Source organism: Homarus americanus, unplaced genomic scaffold (assembly GCF_018991925.1).
Source record: "Homarus americanus isolate GMGI-L3 unplaced genomic scaffold, GMGI_Hamer_2.0 scaffold36188, whole genome shotgun sequence".
Taxonomy (NCBI): Eukaryota; Metazoa; Arthropoda; class Malacostraca; order Decapoda; family Nephropidae; genus Homarus; species Homarus americanus.
The window spans coordinates 2,929,266-2,944,420 of record NW_024718183.1 but is presented as its reverse complement, the minus strand read 5'-3'; the positions used below and the strand labels follow the sequence as shown (position 1 = coordinate 2,944,420).

The following is a 15,155-nucleotide window of genomic DNA, read 5'->3' as shown; positions in this document are numbered from 1 at the left end:
CTCTCTCTCTCTCTCTCTCTCAGTAACAAGGCCACACTAATCAACCGTCCACAGGGCCACACAAACTTGTCATGTAGCCAATGTTCCTCCAGCCATACCTCTTCATGTTTTGCTCCCAGCCTCACTAATAGGTTTCCTGCCTGTTGTGTTTATCGTAGACAAACATTCATACTTTACACAAAGTCATGAAGGTTTGTTTTTTCGTGTGTGTGTGTGTGTGTGTGTGTGTTTTGTGTGTGTGTTTGTAGTGTGTGTGTGTAATATATGTATATATAATAATTAACGGTTTATTGAAAAGAGCTTGGCTTGTGAAGGCTGAAAATATACAGTTACATATTTGGGGAATGGGTTACGAATTACAATAATATACAAGTAACATAAGTGACACAAATAAGACATATAATAACTAGATGTGGAAAAGCTCAAACTACAGTTCATTTCAACATAGTGACAGTGTAAGGAGCAGTGTTTACTGGGAGTGAATACACTGATTTATTACAAGTTATTGATAATTTTTACAATGGTTGGGACTGGGCTGTTCTTATAGCGATCAGTTCGTGCGTATGGCTGGTGCGGTTGTGGTGTCGAACAGAAATTCTCGGACAAGGGATCTCAGGTGGTAGTAGAGCGGTGTCAGAGGATGGTGTATGGCTCTTACCAAATTTGCAGATGAGGTCGTGGTGATGGTCAGTGAAGTCGAAGGGTCAGTGTGTTGAGCGCTTCTTGATATGTGGGTAGGGAAGGGAGAATAATCTTGCATGCCCTCTTTTGCACTTTTTCTAAGTGTTTACGTTGTGTGTGCATTTAGGGAGGAGACCAGGTGGGGAGGCATAAGTGAGCAAGATATGAATGTTGTGTAAACACTGAGGAGCTCGTGTGCAGGAACTCCGAGGACTGAGTCGGCGAAGGGGAGGTGGAGACGGAAACAGGTTTGATGCTTCACTGACGTGTGGTTTCCAATTTAGTTTTGTTGTCTATGGTGACGCCGAGAGCTTCGTGGAATCTACAACCTGGAGTGTGTTCGGACTGGAAGTAATGGAGGTGGGACAATATCGGAGGAGGTGTGTGTGTGTGTGTGTGTGTGTGTGTGTGTGTGTGTGTGTGTGTGTGTGTTTTGTGTGTGTGTTTGTGTGTGTGTTTGTGTATGTGTGTGTGTGTGTGTATGTCTATGTATATATATGTGTGTGTGTGTGTGTTTTTGTGTGTGTGTGTGTGTGTGTATTATAAGAGACAAAAGTTTGTTATCGAACTGTCAAACTTACAAGTAACAGCTTGCGTGAAAGTATTTTATTCGTTTATAACCACACACACACACACACACACACACACACACACACACACACACACACACACACACCATAGTATATTACTCACCTGTTGTATCCCTCACTCTTTCACCTGCCCCCACCATCCATCTTTCCCTTCCTTACTCACCCACCTGGCCTCTGCCTCCCTTCCTCTCCCACTCCTTCACCGGCTCCTTACCTCCTTCACTCCTCATTCACTCACTCAGTCACTCACCCATTGCCTCTCTCTCTCTCTCTCTCTCCCTCGTCGTGGTGCAGGTGGTGGCGACGGTGGTGTGGTTGATCATAGAGAACCCCGGTGCCAGGTTCGACTACCCGACACGAGACCAGGCGATCCTCAAGTGTCGGATCAAGGGGTTTCGTCGTTCCTGCTCTCCCTCATCTACAACATGGTCCTCATCACCACCTGCACCGTGTACGCCGTCAAGACCAGGAAGATCCCCGAGAACTTCAACGAGAGTAAGTTCATCGGCTTCACCATGTACACCACCTGCATCATCTGGCTCGCCTTCGTCCCCATCTACTTTGGCACCGGCAACTCCTACGAGGTAAGTCACGGTCCTCCATCTTGATAGTCAGTCATTGAGGTATTACCATAATGTACTTAGGCAGATCATGTCTCAAATTATTTCAGTGATGTTGGTTTTTTTCTACTTTCTTGATGAACAAATGACATCAACATCATAACCTTCCAACAGTTCAATGGTTTTTCCTTCAACTATCGTCAGTGTTTGGTTAAGGGTGCACATGGTGGCGAGGTGAACCTGACAACACCATGGTTCTCTCTCTAGTGTTACATAAAAGGTTAGGACAACATCAGAAGAATGGGTAAAACAATTTATTCATTGATGTCTTTAATTTCTTCCTTTTACCCAACCTCTCAGTTGCCTCATTGTTTATTTATTCATTTGAAAATATATAAATACGGAACGAAGGCAGCGGGTGATGGGTAACTGAGAGGTAAGTGAGAGAGGAGAGGAAAGTAACGGGTGATGGGTAGTGGAGGAGAAAGAGAAATAACGGGTGATAGGTAAGTGTGAGGTGTGGAAGTGAAGGGAGGAGAAGAGAAGTAACAGGTGATGGGTAAGTGTGAGTGTGGAAGTGAGGAAGGAGGCAGTGTGGGTGATGGGTAAGTGTGAGGTGGGAAGTGAGAGGAGGGAGCAGAGAGTAGCGGGTGATGGGTAAGTGTGGTGGGGAAGTGAGGAGGAAGGAGAAGTGGGGTGGTGGGTGAAGTGGGGAGGGAAGGAGGAGGAGGGCAGGCGGGTGATGGGTAAGGTGTGGGGAGGAGAGGAGAGTGGGGGTGATGGGTGGGGTGAGGGTGGGGAAGTGAGAGGGAGGAGAAAGTGGGTGGGTAAGTGGAGGAGAGAGAGAGTAAGGGTGATGGGTAGGTGTGGGGTGGGAAGTGAGAGGAGAGGGAGGCAGTGGCGGGTGATGGGTAAGTGTGAGGTGAAAGTGAGAGGAGGAGCGGAGAGTAACGGTGATGGGTAAGTGGTGTGAGGTGGGGAAGTGGGAGAGGAGGGTGATGGGTGGTGTGGAGTGATGAGAAGAGAGTAGCGGGTGATGGGTAAGTGGGGAGGGAGGAGGGTGGCAGATGATGTAGAGTGAAGGTGGGGAAGTGAGAGGAGAAATGTGGGTTATGGGTAAATGGGGAGAGAAGAAATGTGAGTAATGGGTGCAGGGGTGAGGAGGGAGGGAGGAGGAAGTGTGAGTGTGGGTAAGTGGGAGGTGAGAAGTGAGGGGAGAGAGTAGCAGGTGATGGGTGGTGAGAGGGGAGAGGAGGAATAGCAGGTAATGGGTAGGTGAGAGAGAGGGGTGGGGAAGTGAGGGGGAGGAGGAGGCCAGCAGGTGATGGGTAAGTGTGTGTGGGGCAGGAGGGAAGGGATCCCAACACACACAGTGATAACTGTGGGTCTGTCAGTGCTCGACACACACGCCACCTTCAGAATCCCGTGTGTATGTGTGATGTGGGGGTGGGGGTTATTACCTTACGAGTTATGCAAACCCTTGTAAGTTGCGGAATCTTTGTGAGTTATGGAAAGTTGAGAATAAATAAATAATATTCAACCTTGAGTCAGTGTTCTACATAAAGTCTTCAAGAACATTAAATAAAACAACTTGATACTTAAATGTGTTAGATTTTTTTTTTCCTATATTTTGTCTTCATAAAGTTCCATAGTTTTTTTTCCCCAAACACCTGCCTAATTTTTGACTCTGACTTGTGATTAGTGAACGTTATCTCTCTCTCTCTCTCTCTCTCTCTCTCTCTCTCTCTCTTTTTTTTTTTTTTTCAACATATACACTAGACTCGTTAGAATTTCTGTACCATAATAATTCGACATTTAATATTACCATCAGAAGAGGAGTTGTAAATCCTCTCTTTAATAATTTGTGTGAGCCCACATGCCCGGGCTCACCACCACCACCAACGCAATCACCTGCACCACTTCCATCATCTACCACCACCACACCATCACCTCCTACACTATCATCACCACCACCATCACCACCACCTCCACCATACTTCCTGTCTACACCACCACCACACCCCACCACCATCACCTCCACCACCACCACCATCACCACCACCATGTCACCACCAACATCACCATCACCACACTTCACCATCATCACCACCACCACCACCACCCATCCTCACCACCCACCACCACCACCACCACCACCACATCCCTTCACCACCACCACCATCACCACCACCACACCATCACCTCCACCATCATCACCACCACCACCACCTCACCACCACCACCACCACCACCACCACCACCACCACCCCCAAATTTTCAGCAACAAAGACTTAAATTTATCTTATAATTTCACGCTGCGGGGTTTTGTGTCATAATTACCTGTAATTATTTTTTTCCTGTTTAAGTTTTGTTTGAATTTTTTTCATGTTTTATTTAATTTTTGTATGACCAATTTTTTATTATATTTTTGTCTTTACATTTTGTTTACGTTGTTTTATATTTTTTAAATTCGTTTTTTAAATTCCTTTTTGTCTTTTTTATCTCTAAAATATTCCTCCATGTTTACTGGGTGTTTGTTTTAAGTGCAGTCTCTCTCTCTCTTTTTTTTTTTTTTTTTCTCTCTCTCTCTCCTTCACTTACCAGGGGGAGGTGGGAGAGCTTCACACACATTAAATCTGGCTTTCATTAATTTTTCAGTATGGTGCCAAGTGAAGACAAGGAATTAACATTAAGCTCTAACGCTGTGCCATTAGTCAAGTCACCTTCCTAGAACTAATACATCTGAAAATTGAGAGAGAGAGAGAGACAGAGAGAGAGAGAGAGAGAGAGAGAAAAAAAAGGTATATTGAACATTTATAACGAGGGAGATAAGCAATGAGGTGCTTAGGTGACTACAGTTCAGCCTCCCAACGAGTAAATTCTTCCACAAGATGTTCGTGTTACGTCGGCGAGAGATAGTGTTAAGTGTCGTGTGTGATTCCTTGATTATTGAGGGCTGTAGAGTTGTTGTGAGGTGTAGGAGTCTCTCTCTCTCTCTCTCTCTCTCTCTCTCTCTCTCTCTCTCTCTCTCTCTCTCTTCACCGCTTGATGCCTCAGGACACAACATTTCCACGCTAGTACTTTGGCAGTAGTGGCTCCAGGTACCCTACACCCCGGAAGTCGCTGACGGGCACCTGTTACCTCCTTCAGGCGACTCTTCCTCCCCTTGATATAAACTTATTCACGCCGTATAGTCCCTCGGGGTTAATCTCCTCCTTCAGGTTCGTCTCCTCCTCCTGGGGTTCCTCTCCTACTTCAGGTTCCTTTTTCTCCCTCGGGATTATTCTCCTCCCTCGTGGTTCCTCTCCTCCTTCGGGGTTATTCTCCTCCCTCAGGTTTACTCTCTCTCGCTCGGGTTTCCTCTCTTCCTTTCAGATTCTCTCTCCCCTCAGGGTTATTCTCTCTGCCACGGGGTTCCTCTCTCCTCAGATATTATCCTCCTCCGGTGTTCCTCTCCTCCTTTCAGGTTCCTCTCCTCCTCGGGGTTATTCTCCTGCCTCTGGATTCTCTCCTCCTCCAGTTATTCTCCTCGTCAGGTTCATCTCCTCCATCAGGTTCCTCCTCCACCCTTGGGGTTCCTCTCCTCTTTCAGGTTACTCTCTCCTCGGGTTATTCTTCTCCATCAGGGTTATTCTACTCCCTCCGGGTTTACTCTCCTCCTCCAGTTATTCTCCTCCGTCGAGTTCATCTCCTCCTCAGGTTCCTCTCCTCCCTTGGGGTTTATCCCTTTTCCAGGTTACTCTCTCCCTCAGATTACTCCTCCTCAGGTTCCTCTCCTCCCTCTGGGTTCCTCCTATCATCTCCTTCAGGGTTTCTCTCCTCCCTCAGGTACACTCCTCCCTAGGTTCCTCTCTCTCCTCTGAGTTCCTCTGATCCTCTCCTTCAGGTTTCTCTCTCCCCTCAGATTACCTCCTCCCTCAGGGTTCTCCTCCTCCCTCTGGGGTTCTCTCTGATCATCTCCTTCGGGGTTTCTCTCTCTCCTCGGTGTTCCTCTCCTCCCTCAGGTTACTCTCCTCCCTCGGGGTTCCTCCCTCCTTCAGGTTACTCTCTCCCTCCCTCGGGTTCTCCTCTGGTTCTCTTCCTCCCTCTCTGGGTTCCTCTGATCCTCTCCTTCAGGTTTCTCTCCTCCCTCGGTGTTCCTCTCCTTCCTCAGTTACTCTCCTCCCTCTGGTTCCTGATCATCTCCTTCAGGTTTCTCTCCTCCCTCGGTGTTCCTCTCCCTCAGGGTTTCTCTCCTCTCCCTCTGGGTTCCTCTATCATCTCCTTCAGGTTTCTCTCCTCCTCGGTGTCCTCTCCCCTCAGGTTACTCCTCCTCCCTCGGGTTCCTCCCTCCTTCAGGCTACTCTCCCCTCAGGGTTTCCTCCCTCTTCAGGTTCTCCTCCTCTCGTTCTCCTCCTTCGGTTTCCTCTCCTTACTAATCTACACAGTTAGGTTCTCTACCTTCTCCTCCCATCTCTCCCCTCGCCTTCCCTCCTCCCTCCCCATCTCTTCCTCTCCTGCTCCCCCAGCCATCACCTGAACTTGGGTGCATCTGGGACAATTTCTCTGTATTGGTGACGTTGATGTCTGAGTGGGTGGGTGGTGGGTAGTGTTTGTGGGTGGTGTGGATGGAGTAGGTGGTGTGGGTGATGGGTGGTGGTATGGTGTTTGGGTGCGTAGGTGGTGTGGGTGGGTTGGTGGTGTGGGTGGTGGTTGGGGTAGGGAGGTTGGTGGGTGGGGTGGATGGTGTGTAGGTGGTGGGTGGGTAGGTGGTGTCGGTGGTGGGTGGTGGGGTAGGTGGTGGGTGGGTGGTTGGGTAGGAGGGTGGATGGTGGGTGGTGTGGGTGTGGGTGGGTGGGTGGTTGGGTGGGAGGGTGGGTGGGTGGTGTGGGTGGGTGGTGGCTCCTGTAACAGATTTGGCACCTACTGCGACACCCGGAACGTGGAAGTGAATGTTCAGTAGTTGTTGAGTTAATGGTAGTGTAAAATAATAAAAATAATAATAATTAACGGTTTATTGAAAACGTCGGCAGCCCGAAGGCTGAAAATATACAATAAACAAAAATGACTTATTACATACAAAGACATGGGGTGGGTGGGTCGTTTAACAAAAGCTTTCATGACTAAAAGAAGAAGGAACATGAATTGAACACAGAATTATTATAGTTTACAGTTAATGGCAGGGGCCTGCATTGGTCTAGGGACACCGGGTGGTGTTGTGTTCACGTGGTGTAGTATGGCTCGCCCTGGGTGTTGATATGGGGACCTCACGTGGTCATGGAGACACCAGGTGGTGTTGTGTTCACGTGGTGTAGTGCTCGCCCTCGGGTGTTGATATGAAGGACCTCACGGTTATGTTCTGTTATCCCGTAGTCAGGTGCATAGCTGGCCGGCCCTCTGTTGTTCCCTGGGTGGACGGATTAGCACCTCCTTGTCAGAAGATGGTGGTTAGTTCCCAGGGGTGCTTATCTCACTGGTGGGTCACAGCTCTCAATGGTACTGTCTAGTGCTGAATTCACTGGCTTAAGCACTGTTCAACACTGATCCATTCCGAAACGAAATTGTCACTTTGATTATGTAGATATCCCCGTGGTGAGGATGGGTCGGGAGAGGACTTGAGAATGGGTCGACATTGGCAAGGGGCAGCTGCGTAGCGGGAGCAGCGCCTGAATAGGTCTTGACCCTACGGTGTGTGTGTGTGTGTGTGTGTGCGCTGAGTAAAGAGTATTAATTTTAAACTTTCGTGTCTTGAGTTTTTGAGGATCACATTTCCATAGATATTAAATGAAACTTTTTTAAACTTGGTATAAATTTACTCATTATTCTGTAGGTATAAAGATTCGAACCCATAAAACAGATGGTTCGACACAGACCAATTCGAACCACTGAGGATCCGAACCCACAGAATATTTGAACTCACAAAAAGATTCGAATCCAGGGTCATCAGATAAGATCCTACATACCACACAATCTGTTTACCCACATTTGTTTAATAAAATCCTGACCAAGATGGATTTACGAGAGGAATATTTCTCCCACCAAGTTTCATTATGAGAAAAAAAAATCGCGTATATTTTACTACGTTCATAAATCTTTCAGTATATATATTCTATCGTATGAATAAATCCTCCCATAATATATTACCACGGGAATAAATATCCTAAGGTGTTATAGTTTGGAAATTCATCTATAATTTATTCATCACTGGAATAAATCTCAGGAAGTTTCATCAAAGGAATAAACATTGTATTTCATAGTAGAATATTTTATCATGGAAAGTATATTCACTTTATGTCCTGCAGGGAAATAAATCTATTGTGCTTTATGACAGGAATAAATTCTCCGGTGTAGTTGTTTACCATTGACATATTTTACCGTTCTCATAAACACTGTATATATATATGATAGGAAATAATATGTAGGTAATTGTGGTGGTAGGTGGTGGCAGGTGTTGGTGGTGGTGGTAATGGTAAGTGGTGGTAGGTGGGGCAGGTGTTGGTGGTGGTGGTAGTGGTAAGTGGTGGTAGGTGGGGGCAGGTGTTGGTGGTGGTGGTGTGGTGGTAGGTGTGGGCAGGTGTTGGTGGTGGTGGTGGGTAAGTGGTGGTAGGTGGGGGCAGGTGTTGGTGGTGGTGGTAAGTGGTGGTAGGTGGGGGCAGGTGTTGGTGGTGGTGGTGATGGTAAGTGGTGGTAGGTGGGGGCAGGTGTTGGTGGTGGTGATGGTAAGTGGTGGTGGGTGGGGGCAGGTGTTGGTGGTGGTGGTGATGGTAAGTGGTGGTAGGTGGGGGGCAGGTGTTGGTGGTGGTGGTAAGTGGTGGTAGGTGGGGCAGGTGTTGGTGGTGGTGGTAAGTGGTGGTAGGTGGGGGCAGGTGTTGGTGGTGGTGGTGGATGGTGGGGGTGGTAGGTGAGGGCAGGTGTTGGTGGTGGTGTGATGGTGTGGTGGTAGGTGAGGGCAGGTGGTGGTGGGTGGTGGCGGTGTTGGTGGTGGTGGTATGGGTGGTGGGGGCAGGTGTTGGTGGTGGCAGGTGGTGGTAGGTGGGGGCAGGTGTTGGTAGTGGTGGTAGGTGGGGCAGGTTGGTGGTGGTTAAGTGGTGGTAGGTGGGGGCAGGTGTTGGTGGTGGTGGTAGGTGGGCAGGTGTAGGTGCGTTGGTGGTGGTGGTAGTGGTAAGTGGTGGTAAGTGGTGGTAGGTGGGTGGTGGTGGTGGTGGTAAAGTGGTGGTAGGTGGGGGCAGGTGTTGGTGGTGGTGGTAGTGGTAAGTGGTAGGTGGGGGCAGGTGTTGGTGTTGGTGGTGGTAGTGGTAAGTGGTAGGTGGGGGTAGGTGTTGGTGGTGGTGGTGGTGGGTGGTAGGTGGGGTGTGTTGGTGGTGGTGGTGGTGGTAAGTGGTAGGTGGGGCAGGTGGTGGTGGTGGTGAGTGGTAAGTGGTGGTAGGTCGTGGTGGCAAGTGGTGGCTGGCAACGAGCAAGTAATATGACCATCACCCATTAACGTGTTGACCATACAGTAAAATCTCTATTTAACGGACTATATAGCGAAGAAAATCCGTTATATCGAGGGTCCGTTAGATGTGAAACCTGTATTTAATGGACTATATAGAGTAAAAATCCTTTATATCGAGGTTTGTTTGATGTAAAACCTCTATTTAACGGACTTTATAGAGAAGAAAATCCGTTATATCGAGGGTCCGTTTGATGTGAAACCTCCATCAAATGAATTATATGTAGATGAAGGTATTTAGGGAAGAACAAGGTAAAGGAATATAAACAAACTGTAGTCTAGGGGAAATATAAGACGTGATAGGGGAGAACTCAGGGGAGAATAACAACTTAGGAAATAATTGAAAGTTAGAGGAGAAAAGACGAGCCCAAGTGAAATGAGATTGAAGGGAGGGGGAAAAAAGACAAGCGAGGGAAAAATAACAGTACTGGGATAGATTATACACAATGTGGGAGAAAATCTTTTGTTAGGCGGCAACAGTGAAAGTAAATCACTGGGAGTCTACATCACACATACATTTGATGTGTGTGTGTGTGTGTGTGTGTGTGTGTGTGTGTGTGTGTGTGTGTGTGTGTGTGGCGGCGTTCTCTTGATTAAGGTGTTTTTACGTCAGCTGGATATGATAAAAGGCTCCGGTAAGATCAACAATTAACTTCTCCCACCCTTGCCTATAGATTCTCCACCCTCATTTACCCTCCCACGTTGTCATCAAAACATGAGAAAGTCATCTATCATGTGAGGGTTATGCGTCACCTTCGATATGTGGTAATGAGTATGTGGAGGGTACTGGATATGTGTATTAATATTTGGCATTGTGGCACTGAGTATGTCGTACTGGGTATGTTACAGTGTGTATGTGTTTTGTTTATGTGGTACTGAATATGTGGCAGTGATTATGTGTTACTAAATATGTAGCACTGGTACAAGATATGTGGGCATTTGTATGTTTTACTAGATATGTGGCATTGGTGTCTGGGGAGAGTGCCAACTGTGCCAGCCTCAACCGTGATGATAAAAAAACATTACTTGATTCCCCGTGCTGTTAAATCCCATCCCATTCCCGTTCCATCCCCTGTCCCTTGGCTCACTGCGGTCTCACCCATCGCCATTCCGTTCAATAACAAACTACCATCCTCTTTGTTCCGTGTCCCGTTCCATTATGTCATTACCAGTCCTATCCTTCCCATTCTTATTTTGATCCTCTCCATTCCATCCATCCTCCCATCCCATTTAGTTATTTCCCATTGAATCCCAACCCATCCTATTACATTCTCAGTGAGTCCATTACATCCTATCCCTTCGGTACCTATCCTATTCTATTAAATTATTATTATTATCCCATCCCATTCCATATCACATCCATCCCATTCCAGCCCACACCCAGCCCTTCCCATGCCCCGTCCACTTATTCCATTCCACCCATTCCTATCCCATCCCATGTTAGCCTATCCCATCCTGTCCTAACCTCACCCCTCCCTCCCCGACCCTTCTCACGTGTGTGGAGGTGATCAATACTATTATAAAAGGGCTGTAAATTGTTCAAGTGAGAGAGACTGTTGCTTTTTCATTCTGTTATCCCACCTGCCACTGGGATGGATGATGGACAGCTGGGGAAAAACACGACCGTAGTGGTTCGCTAGGGGTGGTGGTGGTGGTGGAGGGGGCAGGTGTGGGGGTGCTGGAGGTGAGGGAGGGTGAGGGAGGAGGGGAAGGAGAGCTGGAGGTCGGGGGGAGGAGGAGAGGAGGAAAGGAAGGGCTCAGAGCTAAATGGAAGAATGAGAGGAAGGGTGAGAGAATAAGGTATGAGAGAAATGAGAAACAGAGTGAGAAAGAGAGGGTTAAAGGAAGAGGAGTATGAATACAGATGAGAGAATTGAGGGAGGAAATGAAGAATAGGGTGAGAGGAGCTTAGGGTGATAGTGAATCCTTGTCCTTTCAATTATAACCTTCATTTCCTTAATAAAACTCAATTAATCTTCTTCTTTTTTCTTCATTTCTGTCAACTCGCCCATGTGGTCATATTTCTAGTGTTATTTTTTACCTTTCATTATATGTTATAAACTAAAATTACTCATTATATTCATTCCTTAAACTTTTCACAGTTTTCTTTTATATTATATATATATATATATATATATATATATATATATATATATATATATATATATATATATATATATATATATATATATATATATATATATATATATATTCCTCACTGACACTGACCACATCCTTACACATCTACAAGAATGGGGAAGTGACGGAAGGGAAGTGGGATGAGAGGAGGAAATAGGGAGGTGATGGAAGGAGGGGATGAGAGGAGGAAATAGGGAGGTGATGGAAGGGAGTGGGATGAGAGGAGGAAATAGGGAGGTGATGGAAGGGAGTGGGATGAGAGGAGGAAATAGGGAGGTGATGGAAGGGAGTGGGATGAGAGGAGGAAATAGGAGGTGGATGGAAGGGAGTGGGATGAGAGGAGTGGGATGAGGATGGAAGGAGGGATGAGAGGAGGAAATAGGGAGGTGATGGAAGGGAGTGGGATGAAAGGAGGAAATAGGGAGTGACAGAGGTGGAGTGGGATGAGAGGAGGTGGTGTCAAAGAGTGAACTAAGTGCCATGTGGGTGATGAGTGGAGGAGGAAGAGGGGAGGGGGTGCCATGTTAAGGGTGCCAAGAAAAAAAAGAGGGATTTTTCATGGTAACTGAAGGCGCGATAGTCGTTAACTGTGGCGCACTGGGGTGGGGCTTCTTTATGAGGGAAGAGGAAGAGGAGGTGGAAGAGGAGGTGGTGGAGGAGGAGGAGGAAGGAGGATGTGGAAGAGGAGGATGAAGAGAATGAAGACGAGGAGGAGGAGGAAGACGAGGAAGAGGAGGAGGAAGAGGAGGATGAAGACGAGGAGGAGGAGGAAGAGGATGAAACAAGGAGGGAGTGATGGTGGTGGAAGAAGACGAGGAGGAGGAGGAAGGGGAGGATGAAGATGAGAGGGATGAAGAGATTAAGGACAAAGGAGGAGGTGAGAACAATAAGGGGGGGGTTGAGGAGAGAAGGAGGGAGAGGAAAGAAAGAAGAAGGAATGAAGAAAGAAAGAAAACTGGTGGAGGAGAGATGGGAGGCGTTGATCAAGGGAGCCTGAGGGCGAGAGAGAGTTATTGAGGGAGAGAGGGAGGAAGGAGGGTGAGGAGGGAAGAAGGGAGAGGTGGGTAAAGAGGGGAGGAAGTGGAGAAGGAAGAGAAGGAAGGAGTGAGAGGAAGAAGGGGAAGGGGTGAGGGAAGGACACACACACACACACACACACACACACACACACACACACACACACACACACACACACACAACAAAAATGTAAAGGGAAAGGAAGAGGAGGAGAGGAGGAGGAGGAGCAGATGTGGTGGGGTGAGAGAGGGAGAAGGAGGACAGGTGGGGGTGGGTGGGTGAGAGAGGGGAGAAGGAGGGACAGGTGGGTGGGTGGGAGAGAGAGGGAGAAGGAGGGACAGGTGGGTGGGTGGGTGAGAGGGAGAAGGAGGGACAGGTGGTGGGGAGAGAGAGGGAGAAGGAGGGACAGGTGGGTGGGTGGGAGAGAGAGGGAGAAGGAGGGACAGGTGGGTGGGTGGGAGAGAGAGGGAGAAGGAGGGACAGGTGGGTGGGTGGGAGAGAGGGAGAAGGAGGGACAGGTGGGTGGGTGGGAGAGAGAGGGAGAAGGAGGGACAGGTGGGTGGGTGGGTGAGAGGGGGAGAAGGAGGGACAGGTGGGTGGGTGGGAGAGAGGGAGAAGGAGGGACAGGTGGTGGTGGTGAGAGGGAGAAGGAGGACGGTGGGTGGGAGAGAGAGGGAGAAGGAGGGACAGGTGGGTGGGTGGGTGTGAGAGAGGGAGAAGGAGGGACAGGTGGGTGGGTGGGAGAGAGGGAGAAGGAGGGACAGGTGGTGGGTGGGTGAGGAGGGGAGAAGGAGGGACAGGTGGGTGGGTGGGAGAGAGGAGGAGAAGGAGGGACAGGTGGGTGGGGTGGGTGGGTGAGAGGGGAGAAGGGGTGGACAGGTGGGTGGGTGGAGGGGAGAAGGAGGACAGGTGGGTGGGTGAGAGTGGAGGAGGGGGTGGGGTGGGAGAGAGAGGGGAGAAGGAGGGACAGGTGTGTGGGTGGGAGAGAGAGGGAGAAGGAGGACAGGTGGGTGGGGTGGGGTAGGGAGAAGGAGGACAGGTGGGTGGGGTGGGAGAGAGAGGAGAAGGAGGACAGGTGGGTGGGTGGGTGAGATAGGAGAAGGAGGGACAGGTGGGTGGGTGGAGAGAGGGAGAAGGAGGGACAGGTGGGTGGTGGGTGGGTGAGATAGGAGAAGGAGGGACAGGTGGGTGGTGGAGAGAGGGAGAAGGAGGGACAGGTGGGTGGGTGGGGAGATAGGGAGAAGGAGGGACAGGTGGGGTGGGTGGGTGTGTGAGAGAGGGAGAAGGAGTGGGACAGGGTGGTGGGTGAGAGGGGGAGAAGAGGGAAGGTGGGTGGGTGGGAGAGGAGGGAGAAGGAGGGGTGGGTGGGTGAGGAGAGGAGAAGGAGGGACAGGTGGGTGGGTGGGGTGGGTGAGAGAGGGAGAAGGAGGGACAGGTGGGTGGTGAGAGAGGAAAGGAGGGACAGGTGGGTGGGTGGGAGAGAGAGGGAGGAGGACAGGTGGGTGGGTGGGAGAGAGGGAGAAGGAGGGAAGGTGGGGGTGGGTGAGAGAGAAGGAGGACAGGTGGGTGGGTGGGTGGAGAGGAGAAGGAGGGACAGGTGGGTGGGTGGGTGAGAGAGAGAGGAGGGACAGGTGGGTGGGTGGGTGGGTGAGAGAGGGAGAAGGAGGGACAGGTGGGTGGGGTGGGTGGTGAGAGAGGGAGAAGGAGGGACAGGTGGGTGGGTGGGAGAGAGAGGGAGAAGGAGGGTGGGGTGGGTGGGAGAGAGGGAGAAGGGGACAGGTGGGTGGGTGGGAGAGGGAGAAGGAGGACAGGTGGGTGGGTGGGAGAGAGGAGAAGGAGGGAAGGTGGGTGGTGGGAGAGAGGGGAAGGAGGGCAGGTGGGTGGGGGAGAGAGGAGAAGAGGGACAGGTGGGTGGGTGGGAGAGAGGGAGAAGGAGGGACAGGTGGGTGGGTGGGTGAGAGAGGGAGAAGGAGGGACAGGTGGGTGGGTGGGAGAGAGAGGAGAAGGAGGGACAGGTGGGTGGGTGGGTGAGAGAGGGAGAAGGAGACAGGTGGGTGGGTGGGAGAGAGAGGGAGAAGGAGGACAGGTGGGTGGGTGGGGGGTGGGAGGGGGGTGGGTGGAGAGGGAGGGAAGGAGGGACAGGTGGGTGGGTGGGGTGAGAGAGGGAGAAGGAGGGACAGGTGGGTGGGTGGGAGAGAGAGGGAGGGAGGGACAGGTGGGTGGGTGGGTGAGAGGGGAGAAGGAGGGAGGTGGGGGGAGAGAGGGGAGAAGGAGGGACAGGTGGGTGGGTGGGTGAGAGAGGAGAAGAGGGGGACAGGTGGGTGGGTGGGGAGGAGGAGGGAGAAGGAGGGACAGGTGGGTGGGTGGGAGAGGGAGGGAGGGACGGGTGGGTGGGAGAGGGAGGGAGGGACAGGTGGTGGGTGGGTGGGAGGAGGAGGACAGGTGGGTGGGTGGGAGAGGAGGAGAAGGAGGACAGGTGGGTGGGTGGGTGAGAGAGGGAGAAGGAGGACAGGTGGGGTGGGTGGTGGAGAGGGAGAAGGAGGGAAGGTGGTGGGTGGGTGGGTGAGAGGAGGAGAAGGGAGGACAGGGTGGGTGTGTGGGTGAGAGGGAGAAGGAGGGACAGGTGTGGGTGGAGAGAGGAGGGAGAAGGAGGATGGGTGGGGTGGAGAGAGAGGAGAAGGAGGGACAGGTGGGTGG

General features: G+C 50.4%; 1 protein-coding gene across 1 annotated transcript in view; it reads left to right on the top strand.

Annotated features, from left to right (window-relative positions):
* The window catches only part of LOC121859314 (metabotropic glutamate receptor-like), a 97,483-nt gene that overhangs the window by 62,411 nt on the left and 19,917 nt on the right, over positions 1 to 15,155 (top strand). The window contains 2 exon segments of the mRNA XM_042356109.1: positions 1,566 to 1,664; positions 1,667 to 1,855. Coding sequence (XP_042212043.1) covers positions 1,566 to 1,664; positions 1,667 to 1,855 — 288 coding nt within the window.